The sequence below is a fragment of the Miniopterus schreibersii genome (assembly GCF_964146895.1).
Source record: "Miniopterus schreibersii genome assembly, chromosome: 10".
NCBI classification, from domain to species: domain Eukaryota; kingdom Metazoa; phylum Chordata; class Mammalia; order Chiroptera; family Miniopteridae; genus Miniopterus; species Miniopterus schreibersii.
The window spans coordinates 30,531,257-30,544,252 of NC_138110.1; the positions used below are offsets into that span (position 1 = coordinate 30,531,257).

Below are 12,996 nucleotides of genomic sequence, written 5' to 3' on the forward strand. Positions count from 1 at the left end.
AATAAAGATATATTTAATAATAAAATAAAAAAAGCAGAGAATGGGAGCAGTTTATATGACTAGAAATACATCTAATTTTTCAAAGTGTAAAAAGTGATTCACCCCCTTTTCACAGTTATCACCTCAGAAACATTACCTTCTGATTTTCTTTCTCCTTGAACAACATGTAATTCTGGAGTTAGACTTGCTTTTGGCTTTCTTGGGAAATGAGAAGACCACCAAATCTTTACAGAGGAACCTGTTTTCCAGTGAATGTCGAACAGGGAAATGAGGACACGGCCTGCATGCTGCCCTTTTTAGCAGAATGGTGAACAAAGTACTATTTTTCAAGGATGCCAATAAGAATAGAAAGACATGTTAAAATGGATGAGACTGGAGCAGGGTGGATACATTTGTGATATTTAAATTATCTTTGTCACATTTATGAATTCTTCATTGGTCAAATAACAGTCCCATCTTTTCATTCTTTGCTTGCCTTTTTCATTCGTTCTTCCCAGTTTGATTTACAACAGAGTGATTAGCATATTGCCTAACCTCCAAATGGATACAATGAACAGGGACCCATTTTAACTTTAAATAACACCAATGTAAGGCACAACTCTTCAGGAATATTTTATATTTCCAAAGTATTTAGGAATTCTTTAATTAGAAAAATAAAGGCAATGGGATTATCTATCAGGTTCTAAAAGTACCCATGAATTATAAATCACTCACATCCCCCTCTTAAAAAACAAAAAACAAAACAAAACCTTAAATCACACCACTATTAAGCTTTCTTACAGTAAGGAAGAAAACCAAGCTATGCTAGAGTACAAAACCTGAAATTCTGACCATGAAAATAATTTAGTGATTAGACTTACTCAAGCATTAGGCCTACTGAAGATAGAATTAACACAGCTCATGGAGCAGGAACAAAATTTCATCCAGCGCTGCTTAATTTCAAATTTCCTGGGGACAAAATTTTGCATTCTGTACTACAGACTCACCTTAAAGCATCCACATGTGCTTGACATTAACTTGAATAGGATATGAGATTTTTCTGTACACTCAACTTGGCAAGTATCATTAGTGATGCAACTTTCAGAAACATTCTTAGGCACAAGAAATAGCATTGCCTGCAGTGAAAGTCTTTGATAATCAAAGAAAAGAATATCATTTAAATATAATCTTACAAATAGAAAGGGAAATATATGCACTTTTGCCAATGGACTCCTTTATATATCAGGAAAAATGTCACAATGAGATTAAAACAATCAACTTTTAGTCGATACTCAGGTTATTTTTTGCAGTATTAGAAATCAGGAAAAGAAAACTGATTTATATAAATTTAGGGGAGAAGTGCGTGGTTAATAATATGGAATAACAGCTGCACTTCTTTGGCTAACTCATTGAAAAATGCCAATTAAACATTTTCAGTCAAATTTTATTTTTTTTAAAAAAGCAGCAGATCAACATTACAATTCAAGAATCTAATCTAAATATGCACTTGACAATGAAGCACATCTGAGTATGGAGTGAAAACAGTTTTCAAAAAAAACAAAACATCAAATGTATCATCTCCAAATACCCAAGTAATAAATCACCTCTGCAGGCCTTTTGTTGAGTGGAGTAATAAACCAAAAACTGAAGATTTATTGCTGTGAAAACAAATCTGTAGTACAGTAGTATGAATCTTGGGTATTAAGCATAATCAACTGAATCAAGTTAAGATGTTGAAAATCTAAGAAATGTGTGTGTGTGTGTGAAAGTCTATAAGCCAGTTGACCCAAGAGCAACTGAGATACCTAACTGTTCAGTGAGACCAGACATTATTTTAAATCTCCATTTTTGGAAGGCAATTAATTACAATTCCAACAGCCCACAAACCAAATTTTAAAAATTGTAGAAAGCAATTAAAACTACGTTCAAAGAGCCTTTTCCCCCAGCTCAGTTTCAGCACCCCAAGGAGAAATAAAAAAGCATCCATGACTATCACAGATGAAAACAAAATAAATGTCATTGGAATCAGTTCTTTTTCCCCACTGAGGTATAAAATCTATATAGAAATTTGATTCTATACTATAACAAATTGTACTTCTCATAGTTCTGTTTTAATTTCCTTTAAACCCTGTTTAATATAGTTTTTTATTGTAAAAATGTTTCCATGATTCTGAATCTGGTTCCAGTTCTTTTCATATATCTTTATATCAATATTTAATATACTGGCTACCAGTTCTAGTCAGAAAAAAATCTTGGAAATCTTCATCATGACAGCACGATCAGCAGAAATGACTGATGTGCAAGCAAACCCTAGAAGGTGCAGCTTTCCGGAAAGCACATTTTGTTGTTTCGTTTTCGAATTGTCTTTACAATGATTCTTGACTAAAGACTCTTTCAATCTTGTAAACATCAGTGTGCACAGTCTCGCTACATTGTAGTTGCTTGTCCTTGGACAGGAAGGCTGGTTCACAGCTAGTGAGAAGCAAGTCTAAGTTTTAATGGCTGATAAACCTTACATCCTGCAGGAGGAAGCACTGTTCCTTTTTTGCTACTTAAGAATGTGGCAGAAATGTATGCTGAGGTAGCCCAGTCAATCCTTATTTTTCTCTTTTTGTGTAAATTTGGTCTCAGAATATTTCTGGAAGGGTGACGTTTCGAAGAAGCCATTGCTGTGACCGGCTTCCATTGCAGTCTCTGATGCTGGGCACCTGGCTATCCTCTTCTGTAGCTTTATCCAGGCACTGATTACTGTTCACATGCTGCAGGGTTAATTTCTGAAAATGACAAAAAAAGTATTACCATGAAAGTGGAAAACAAAACAAAAACATGTTCTCAACCATCATTTTTGGTGATTATTAAATTCCTCAGTAGAGAAGGGATATTTTTGTTTGGTTTTGTAATATAATTTACTTAAGTAACTAGAAAAAAGGCATCTATGTAAAGATAGCATGAGAGCTATGTGGGAGGGAGAAAGGCCCTGGGGTCCAGCGGGTTATAATGAACTTGCAGTAGAATGACCTAAATTCTAAGTCCAATCCTGCCAAAAGCTCTGTGAGAAATTTTATTTTTTTGTGCTTCAGTTTCCTAAAAATATGATTGGATTAGTGGTTCTTAATTTAGGTGCCTTAACCTATTTTCAAAAAGCTATTTAAAATTGTTTCATTTCCCTATGATAAGGCTGTTCAAATTAATTCTGATTCCATGCAAGTCCTTAGAAACTCCGGTCCTTTTGAAGGCTCAAAATCATAAGAAATCATAAGATTTATAAAGCTGTCCTTAATAAATGGCTAATAGAACAGCTGTATATCTTTCTACCTGTTTATCTTAAAAATTAACATGACAGTTTAGAATATAATTTTAAAAGGACAGGACAGATGAGAGCTAACAGATACACACTGACTCACAGTAATGAATCTGGTATTTATTAGTGCCCAGGTCAGGGTAAGGATGCCAAAAGCAACTGTGTAGGAATCTGCATTAAGAGTTATCCTATAAGTGTACACATCTAAAGGAAATGTGAAATACGTTTATTAATATACATTTATATCACTTTTCACTTATGGCTCTATTTTAATGTAATTCTTTTATCTGGAACAATTTGTTTTCATAGACCTTTTTTGTATCTATTTGAATTTAAAACCTAATGATTGTATACAATACAACTATTTTAGCTTTCAATCATTTATTCCATATTGTGGTCAAAGTGGAAACTGGCAAAAGGCAGTACACATTTGCAGATGTCATAGTTTACTACCAACACTGACTTTAGGTTCAGTATTGCATAAGTTAATTCTTATAAATGCATAAGAATAGAACCTGGACCAGAGTCAGCATGGTTGTGATTGTTTTTTATGCAGATGCTCTGTAGTTTACTTGTTGAGAGGAAGGACTTTGCAGTCAGACATTTCTAGAATGAATTCCAGATTTGTCACATACCAACTACAGCCATGCACTGCTTAATGATGGAGATGTGTTCTGAGAAATGTGTCATTAGGCAATATCATCATTGTGCAGATATCACAGAGTGGTACACACAAAGCTAGGCAGTATAGCCCACTACACACCTATGCTGTGTGGTATAGCCCATTGCTCCTAGGCTACAAGCCAGTACAGCACGTCACTATAGAAAACAATAGGAGATTAAGTCAAGCACAAGAGAAATTGATGCGATCAGGAAAATGACACAGTAAACACAGGATGTATGAGGCTACTGCCAGCTTACACGGCATGCTGATTTACAGCAAATTTTGTTCATACATAGAAAGAATAGGTTACTATACTTGGTTATTTTTAAACACATAAACCAGTAACAGTCATTTGTTACCATTATCAAATGTTATGTACTGTACGTAACTGTATGAGTTGTAATTTTATGCCACTCGGCAGCCCAGTAGGTATACACCGGCATCACCACCAACAGGTGAGTGCTGTGCTGTGGCAGCTATGTCACCAGCAACAGGAATTTTTCAGCTCCATTGTGATCTTGTGGGACCACTGTATATGTGGTCTGTTGTTGACAGAAACGTTATGCAGCACATGACTGTGTTTGCCCCTGAACAAAAACCTTTCTGAGTCCCAGGTTCCAAAAGATTATGTACAGAAAGTGCTGTCTAGCTCAGAGTAAGTTCTTGATAAATGGCACTCACTACTGGAAAACTCAATATCCTAGCAACATCCAAGTAGCCACGAACGCAATCTGGCAGAACAGAGAGCTGAAGGTCCCCAAGCACACCACTAGCTGCCAAGGCCTTTCGTCACGTGTAAGACAAAGCCCCTCAGACGTTCCAGAAGGCCCTGAAAAGCTTCTCTGACTGTCACCCTTCATCAGGCCCACTGTATTGATAAAAATATAAAAATTAAACACAACAAAAAATTTAGTTGGGGAACTGGTCCTTTCTCGTCCCAATTTCTAAAAATATCTCACTTATTTAGATTTATTAAAATGAACTCCTAACAAAGACACAGGTTATTGCTCCACGCTGGGTGCAATTGAATCCACACCAGAAGCGACTCACCTCCAGGCTTATTAAGACAAGTAAACCCCTATTGTTTATGCTCCTATAAACAAGTTCTATGCTACCCAACTGATACACTGTCATTTTTCAATCAATATACAATTAGGAGGCTTTTTAAAAAAATATTTTGGTTGTCACAGTGACTGTGGGATGCCACTGGTATTGACTGTCTGGAGTCAGAGACTACACACCCTGCAGGATGTGGATGGTAGCCACACCCCAAATAGTAGTAGCACATACCACGGAAACCCTGGAACTGAATATTCAGGCAGTTTCCAATGGTTATTTTAACTGAGCTACTGCTATATTTAACATTATTTTTACTACAGTTCGGCATGGTGGAGGGAAACCCAGGAACTATAAAACATGGTGTTTGCCCTCTAGAGTCTAATAATCTATAGTGGAGAAAAGACTGGTAGATTAAAAAAACCAAAAAAACAGAGAAGCACAGCATTAGAGGGGGTCAGAGAGAGTTATAATTAAATCAGGACAGAGAGCTAATTTCTGGCTGGGATTCATGGAAGTGATATCAAAGATGGGCCCCTAAGAATGGGTAGGATTTGTTAGGCAGAGGGAACTGTATGATCTTAAATGTAAAGTGGGAAAGTACAGGATAAGTTCAGGGAACAGCACAGCAGATGGATGATTAAGTAGGCCAGGGTTTGTATATGACACAACACAGGGAGAAAAGACGGGTGGCCATCTTCATTTAAGGGGTAGAATGAAAAAGTAGAGTGAGTCAAGCAGGCAAAAGGAACAGAGAGAAAGCTAAGTGAAGAAACAAAACAGTAGTGTATCTAAAGCCCACGGATAAGAGGATTTTAAAATGTCATCAGCTCAGCAATAGTAAGTGCTATGAAAAGCTAAGGAAAAAGACGGGGCTGCTCCTGGCTTTGCACCCAGGAGCCGCCTCTAGAATCTGGCTGACGCAGGAGCCAGGGTGGGAGCAGCAGAGGCACGAGCACTGGCCACGCACTCACCATCAATCAACACGGGAGAAAAGTCGGAGGGCATGCAGAAAGTAAAGTAGGAACAAGAGTCCTTCCTTACATGAAGAACACTAGTGCTTGTGAGCAGAAAAAAGAACCAGAGAAGACATCTTGAAGATGCTGGTGTTGGTTCCAGAACCGTAAACACACAAGGTGGGAGGGTGGTCAGATATGAGGTGAGGGGGAGAGGCTTCCTGGAGATGCTGTGATTGAAGTACCTCTATGGGAGTGAGTACAACATACACTGGGTGGGGGAGAGAGAAGCTCCAGGGGAAAGCAAAGATAAATATAAAAAGTTTTGTTATATATGTCACTGAAGTATCATTATGAGTCAGAGAACTTCATTAATTGATGCTCACCTTTTACCTAAATGTTTAATTCAGTAATTAAAAAGCCTACTTACTGCTCCATTTCTCCCATGCTAGACTGCAGAGCTTGACGACATAGAGAGGAACAGTGGCTACTGAGTAACAACAAGGACCCAGGGACTGGAGGCAAGACTAATTTTATTACCGGGGAGATTAAAACATGTTTATTTTACCCACATTGCTTTTTCCACCTGTCAATTTTTAGAGTACAAGAACAATTTGACTTATATTCAAACTCCCCAAGAATTCATTTTTTAGCTATAAAGTATATAAATATACCCAGCAACACACATAACTTTATATATTTTATCTTATATATAAATGAATAACTTACCATGGGATCATACTCCCAAAGTTGGTTGCCTTTTAGGTGGTGGCATTTGAGCATTGTGACTGGGCCATTGAGTTTGGAGACATCCAAGCAGAGGTCATCCGTTCTGATTTCTTTGTTGGCTGTATAAGAGAAAACCTGAAAACAAACATGCACACATGTAAGCTTTAACAGTGAAATCAGCCAGCATTTTATATGCCCAATATATCTGGAAGGGAAGGAACAAAGGATTCAAGACACACAATTCTGAGCTTTATTAATGTAACAGAGAACAGCTGACTCAGAAAAGCTACCACCAATTTCACACAGGAAAGAAAGTTCTCTGTATACACGGAGTGTATTGTCAAGGACTGTCATCTGTTTGACTAAAAGGGCAAAATAAACCTCACGCACAGCAATGTAAACATAGTTCTCACAAGAGGCCTTTTACAAAGTTTCCTTTAAAAATAATCATTAGATTGAAGGCTCCCTTCTCCTAAAAGTCTTTATTGTCTTCTCTGTAAAGGTAGGAAAATATTTCCTGAATGACATGTGATTAAAAGGACATAAAAATCTGAAAATTATCCCTTTTAAAGCTTTAGTAAAAACTCACCTGATTACCTCCCATACCATGACAGTTAAAAATGCCAACTTTTTCATTCTCCTTTCTAGCCATGTTATCCAGACACTGATTTGTTTCCATATTTCGTATCTATGGGACAATGGATAATGAAAACATTCGGAGTTAAAGACGTTAACCAGACCCACGTAAAGATACACACGCATTAAAATCGACCTAAACTTTCCACTGTTATAGAATAACTTCAGATGCTTGACAAAGGGCTATGAGTTGGGGGGAAATTCACTGGCTATCTAAAATTCTGTGGTCTAGAAAGGTCTTATTCTTTATATATATATGTAACTTGTGTTTCATGGACAAATCCTTATTTCTTTCATTTTTTTTCAAACTGTTCTTCTAGGATTTGTATTTAGTTCAATAAGCTCTATTTTGCCTAATAATTTAAAGCAAATAACAACTTCCTGTGGACACTGTTAACCACAAGTTAAGGGGCACTGCTTTTGGTGACTATTCTGATGACTTAGGCCACTCAAGGTAGATATTTTCTAATCAAAGTTTGGAGCTTGACTTAACTAGGAGCCTGAGCATGGTGTGATGCAAACACCACTATTTTGTGAGATAACTGATTTAAATTCCTTTTATGTAACTGACAGTTATCAAAATTAGGAAGAGTATTTTAGGCAATGCCCCTTGACATTGTTTCCTCTGAATCATTGCAGTTTAAAAGCATATTATAAACTAACAGACATTTGAAAGTCCTAAATCTGTTCTCATGGATAGCAGTAGCAGCTAAACCAAAGGGAGATGTGTGACAAACTACATCCGTAATGTCATGTAGATAGAAAAAAAAAGTAATTTTGTGTAGTAAAGTGGGGGTAAATTTAAAAACACAAATAAGTCATTTGTTTTTATAAACAAATGTGTAGTCTACAAAAAATATAAGGCACTAGTAAGTCCATATGCATTTTTTTTCTTATAAAGATACAAAGACTTAGGTATGAAAAACTATTATTCACAGGCTGTCAGGAGTAGGAACTGGGATTACTGGGATTTTATTATAAGTGAGACCTGGGTTTAAATCCAAATGACCCAAACCTTCTGAGATCAATTTTCTAACAGTAACTGGGAGATAACATTGGCGTTATACTGAGGTTAGGTAAGACACTGCATCCATGTACCTATTTCAGAGTCTAGCACATAGTAAGCTCAGAAATAGTAACAATCTTCATTGCTACTTATTGCTAGTCACCTTCATCTTGCTATTCCATCAACCTGCAACTCAGTTCAAGCAAAACAGGATTTTCCAACTGTATAATAATAATACTTCCTCATCCCAGTATTTAAACATGCCCCTTCCACTCTACCCTTGACCTTGAGAATTGCTATCTAAAACAAACCTCATTATCAGTCCTCCAAAAATTCCTCTTTTCTCCTGATATCCTATTTTTGTTAATAATCTCATAATCTGTGCAAGTATTCAAGATGGAAATCTCAGGGTCCTTTCTTTTCTGGGTTCAACACATATCAGTATTCAGGAGTTCTTTTACCGTGAAATTCACATTACCTTTTTTACCCATTATTTTAATTCAGAAACCTATTACCTCATAAACAGGTTTTTATAAAAGGTGTTATAATTAGATATAAATTTGCATCAAACATCTTTCTGCACTCTAGTGAGTAATCAATACTTGATGATCATGGCTACCTTACTTGAAAAAAAATTCAGTCCAGATTGTGACAAAATGAGTCTATCTGATATATTCTTATAAAATAATTACTTCCTTGTACTTTTGAAAAAATGAGAAACTCTCCAGTCCTCTTTAATTTTTTCCTTTCAAATACAGATGCAAAGATTGCTGAAGAAAGGTAATAAATGTCATAGAAAAGACTAGAGAAGACCCAGTGTTATCCTTGGCTTCTCTGGAATTGCCTTTTGGTTAAATAACTGATGCGCTTTTACCAAACTCAAAATTAATACAAATCTCCAAACCTCAAAAGTAATAGGGTTTTTTTATCACTCTGTAACTATCTTATAATCAACATTGGTTATTTTGTTTCCATAACTGATGTTGCTAACTGTAGCAAATACATTACCCTTACTCTGTGCTAGGCATTGTTCTATGAGTTTTGCATGTAACAGCTTATACCATCCTTAACAACTTTCCTATGAATAATTCGAGTTTTCTGACATGAGAGATCTAAGTCTCTATCCCTTGGGGTCACTACTGACTATAAAGTATTAAAGGTACAGTTTCTTCAAGGACTGGAAACCATTGCCTTCACCAATTGTCAGAGTGACAATGAACCTTGATCAGCAAGATATGGTCAGAGACTTGGTTGTGGGCTCTGATGGGACCTGACAGTGTTCCTCTAAAATGCAGGGGGTATTGGGAGTGATGCCCTGCACATCCAAGGTGAAGCAGGAACCTCTCTAAGGGAGCAGCTATTCGTGTTTTGGTCCCTGGGTGCCTTTAACATTAGAAGGCAGAGAGGATTCTGTTTGGCTCCACAAATGTGGTATCTTTGTAGCTGAAGGGGACACCTGCTTTCCTCCAGGCTGGATCTTCTACACACTGGAGGGCTGGAGAAGACAGTTTTTAGACAATATCCTTCTCCTGGTAGGAATACATGTGGATTACTTCACCTATGGGGTGTGTAAGATGATTTCTTGAGGACATGAAAGATCAGGATGACTAGAGGAACAATTCTGTCCTTTAGAATACCAGTTAATAGGTTTGGTTGGGAGTTAACTTTGAAAAGTCTTTGGAGGGGAAAAATTAGAAACAAACATTTTCTAGGGATGTTGAATCAGGTGTAGATGTTCAAAACTGTAATTTCATATGACTTTAAGGCTGTGTAACCAATGACGAGCTTTCTAGTGAGGTGTGGACGGTAGAAAAGGTGGTGACATATACTTGCTCCAGTGTTTACATTGGGATGCAAACAGGTACTAGAGTTGATTATCCAACACCTGACACTTAAAATTCATTGGAAAAAAGCACATGGAAAATACAGAACGACATAAAATGTACAGGCATGTGACCAGGCAGAAGAGAAATTATAGGAAAGAATTTAAGACTGGTTAATGTAAGGAAGTTCTAGCCAAATGTCTTTGTTGGATAAAAAAAAAAAAAGAGAGAGAACCTTCTGACAAGTTAGAAAGTATTTTGAAGTATAATCTAAGGACAAGATGGGCTAGCTTTGGGGTTCTCTTACTTTAAGAGGGCTCTATCCCATCCTCTGGTATACATACAGTGTAGATCGACCAAGAATGCTCAGTGGTCTTATTACACAATGAATTCCTTCTAGTTTATTTGGATTCCAAGTTATATCTTGATGTCCATCTTGGAAAGAGAAATAAGAGCAGTCCCCTTGTTTGGTAACTTGGTACTTGGTGATTATCAGGATGTCCAATGCCAACTGAGATTCTAAATTATTAAGGACACTTAAAAAGACTGATTTGATATGGAAAAAGAAGGGAGCTTTTCCTCACTGGAGTAGATAATCCTTAATATAAATGTGATCCTGATGTTCTCCTTAATGGAGCAGAAAATAACTACTGACAGGATGGTTGGGAATTTGGATGTACATATTCTAAATTATATGAGAATAAAGATGATTGTGGAGAGTATACAGTAGTTATGAGTTTTTAAGACACTGGGTTTGATAAGCAAATACGAACATCCCAACTTTAGGGCAAGGAGAGAAATTTGTGGAATGATGGCAAGATAGATGGATAACCCCCTTTATTGGCTATTGTGTTAATGCCTCCGCCACTGTCCAATATAACTTTCTATGATGATGAAAATGTTTTATTTATATCTGTGCCGTTCAATATGGTAGCCACTAGCCGTATGTAGCTAGTGTGACTGAGTAATTGAATCTGCACTGTATTTAATTTTAATTAAACAGCCACATGTGGCTACCCCACTGGATGTGCAGGACTAGATGCTGACACATAGAAGAGAGTCTTCACCTTTTGTGAGGGCTACCTGTCAGTGATGAGAAACAGTGCATAAGCCTGCTAAAAAAGCTGTTACCATATCCTTGGTACTCTGTGGAAGGCATGTGGAAGTGCCCAAGTTTGGTTAGTACTTTTTGGAATTAGTAGACATCCTAGGGGACCTAAATGATCAAGGGGGAAGGTCTGTAGATTAATGATCCTTTTTATATGATTTCTTTATGACTGAACAACACATCTTTCCTTATAGAACTAGAACTGCGAATGAACCAATTGTCAATGAGCCAACGGTTGTAGGCACCATGTATAATTGTGAAATAGCCAGAGGGTGAGGAGTTGTTAGAAGCAGGGAGTTTTCTACTTGAATCATAGCAACATCTGAACTATGGTGGTCAGGGAAATAGTCACACTCCCACGGTGGAGGTAGATGGGTAGGTGTGAGACTGGGTGTGGGGATATGCAGACCTAGGCCTCACTCCCATCTCTACCATTACTAGCCATGAGACCATCGACAGGTCAGGATCCTAAGACAGTGATTCCCCAAACCACGATCTGAACAACAGTATCTGGCCATTAAAAAGGGGGTTTTGTGATTAAACATGTTTGGGAAATACCAGGTTAAACAAATTTAAATAGGTTTCTTTACTGAAGGACTTCTCAAAGCCTTTTACATGCTGTGACTCTTGGTAGGAGTAGGGACTGGTAGTACAGAGGATATAAAAGGCATTTTCCAAACATTTTTGGCCACAAAATCCACCCCTTCCTCCTCCACCCTTTCTAATTGAGCAAGCAACTTGAGGGACAACAGATATCGTCATTCTTTACACAGTAATTGGGAAATGTTGCTGGAAGAATCTCACCTGTGAAACTGGGATCACAATCTCAGGTTTGCTGAAACCTCTCAATGAGGCTTAGCAGAAACTGACACATAGTAAGCCCACAATGACTGTTGGTTTCCCTTCCTTATGCACAGATCCAGCAACTCTTTAACTCCTGAATTAGCAACTTAGGTTTACACAACTCTCACCAAAATATCATTTTTGACCTTAGGAGCTGAAAATAATTGTGAATGCACTCATTCTTGGGAAACAGGGAAGAAGTTGGAGCCTACGTTCCTTAATTTCTGTTATAGCCTCCTCCAGAATCTTGCTGTCTCTATTAGGGTGGACAATGTAAGTGGTTAAAAGATTTTTAGATTCACATTTTTTACTCCTTGCCTTATGGTAAAGATTGGTTAGATATGAGAAAGAGTATGGGGATTAGTGGTTAAGAGCACAAGCTCTCAAGCCAGACTGCCTGTGTTCAAATCCTGCCTCTTCCTTCTACTTTGTGGCTGTGACCTGAGCAATGTTGTTTAAACCACTTATTTATTCCTCAATTTACTTACCGTGAAGTGGGGATAATAGCACCTATATCACACAGTGTTAACGTGAGGATAAAAAGAGTTCATACCTGTAAAGCACTCAGACTGGTGCTTGGCATGCAGTTCATGCTCACTAAATCTTAGGATTCTCAGATCTGCCTGGAGAAGCAACTGGTCAGTCCATAAGACTGGCTAAACCATCAAAGGTCTGAATTATTCGCTTTCTGAGGTGGATGTTTAGAATACTTATCTCCTGAATTAACAACTGTTAGATATCACAATGAAACACATTAATTCAGTTCCAGGTCCTACAGAAGCTTATGAGAGTTGGGCTCAGTGAAACCAGTGATTAAATTTATACCTTCTAACTTCCCTTTCTACTCTAAAATCCTATGATTTCAGGTTTCCCTGCGCCCTTGAAGTATGACAAA

The 12,996-nt window shown here is 37.4% G+C and overlaps 1 protein-coding gene across 2 annotated transcripts in view; it reads right to left on the reverse strand.

The window, feature by feature from the left end:
- Positions 1 to 601: 601 nt before the first annotated feature.
- GALNT1 (polypeptide N-acetylgalactosaminyltransferase 1) overlaps positions 602 to 12,996 on the reverse strand; it is a 97,811-nt gene continuing 85,416 nt past the window's right edge. For both annotated transcript variants that reach the window (XM_081149807.1, XM_081149808.1), the window contains 3 exons: positions 7,275 to 7,373; positions 6,686 to 6,820; positions 602 to 2,753 (listed from right to left, as the gene is read on the reverse strand). In XM_081149807.1, the coding sequence (XP_081005933.1) occupies positions 2,607 to 2,753; positions 6,686 to 6,820; positions 7,275 to 7,373 (381 nt within the window). In that variant the 3' untranslated portion in view covers positions 602 to 2,606. The remainder of the gene's footprint in view (positions 2,754 to 6,685; positions 6,821 to 7,274; positions 7,374 to 12,996) is intronic.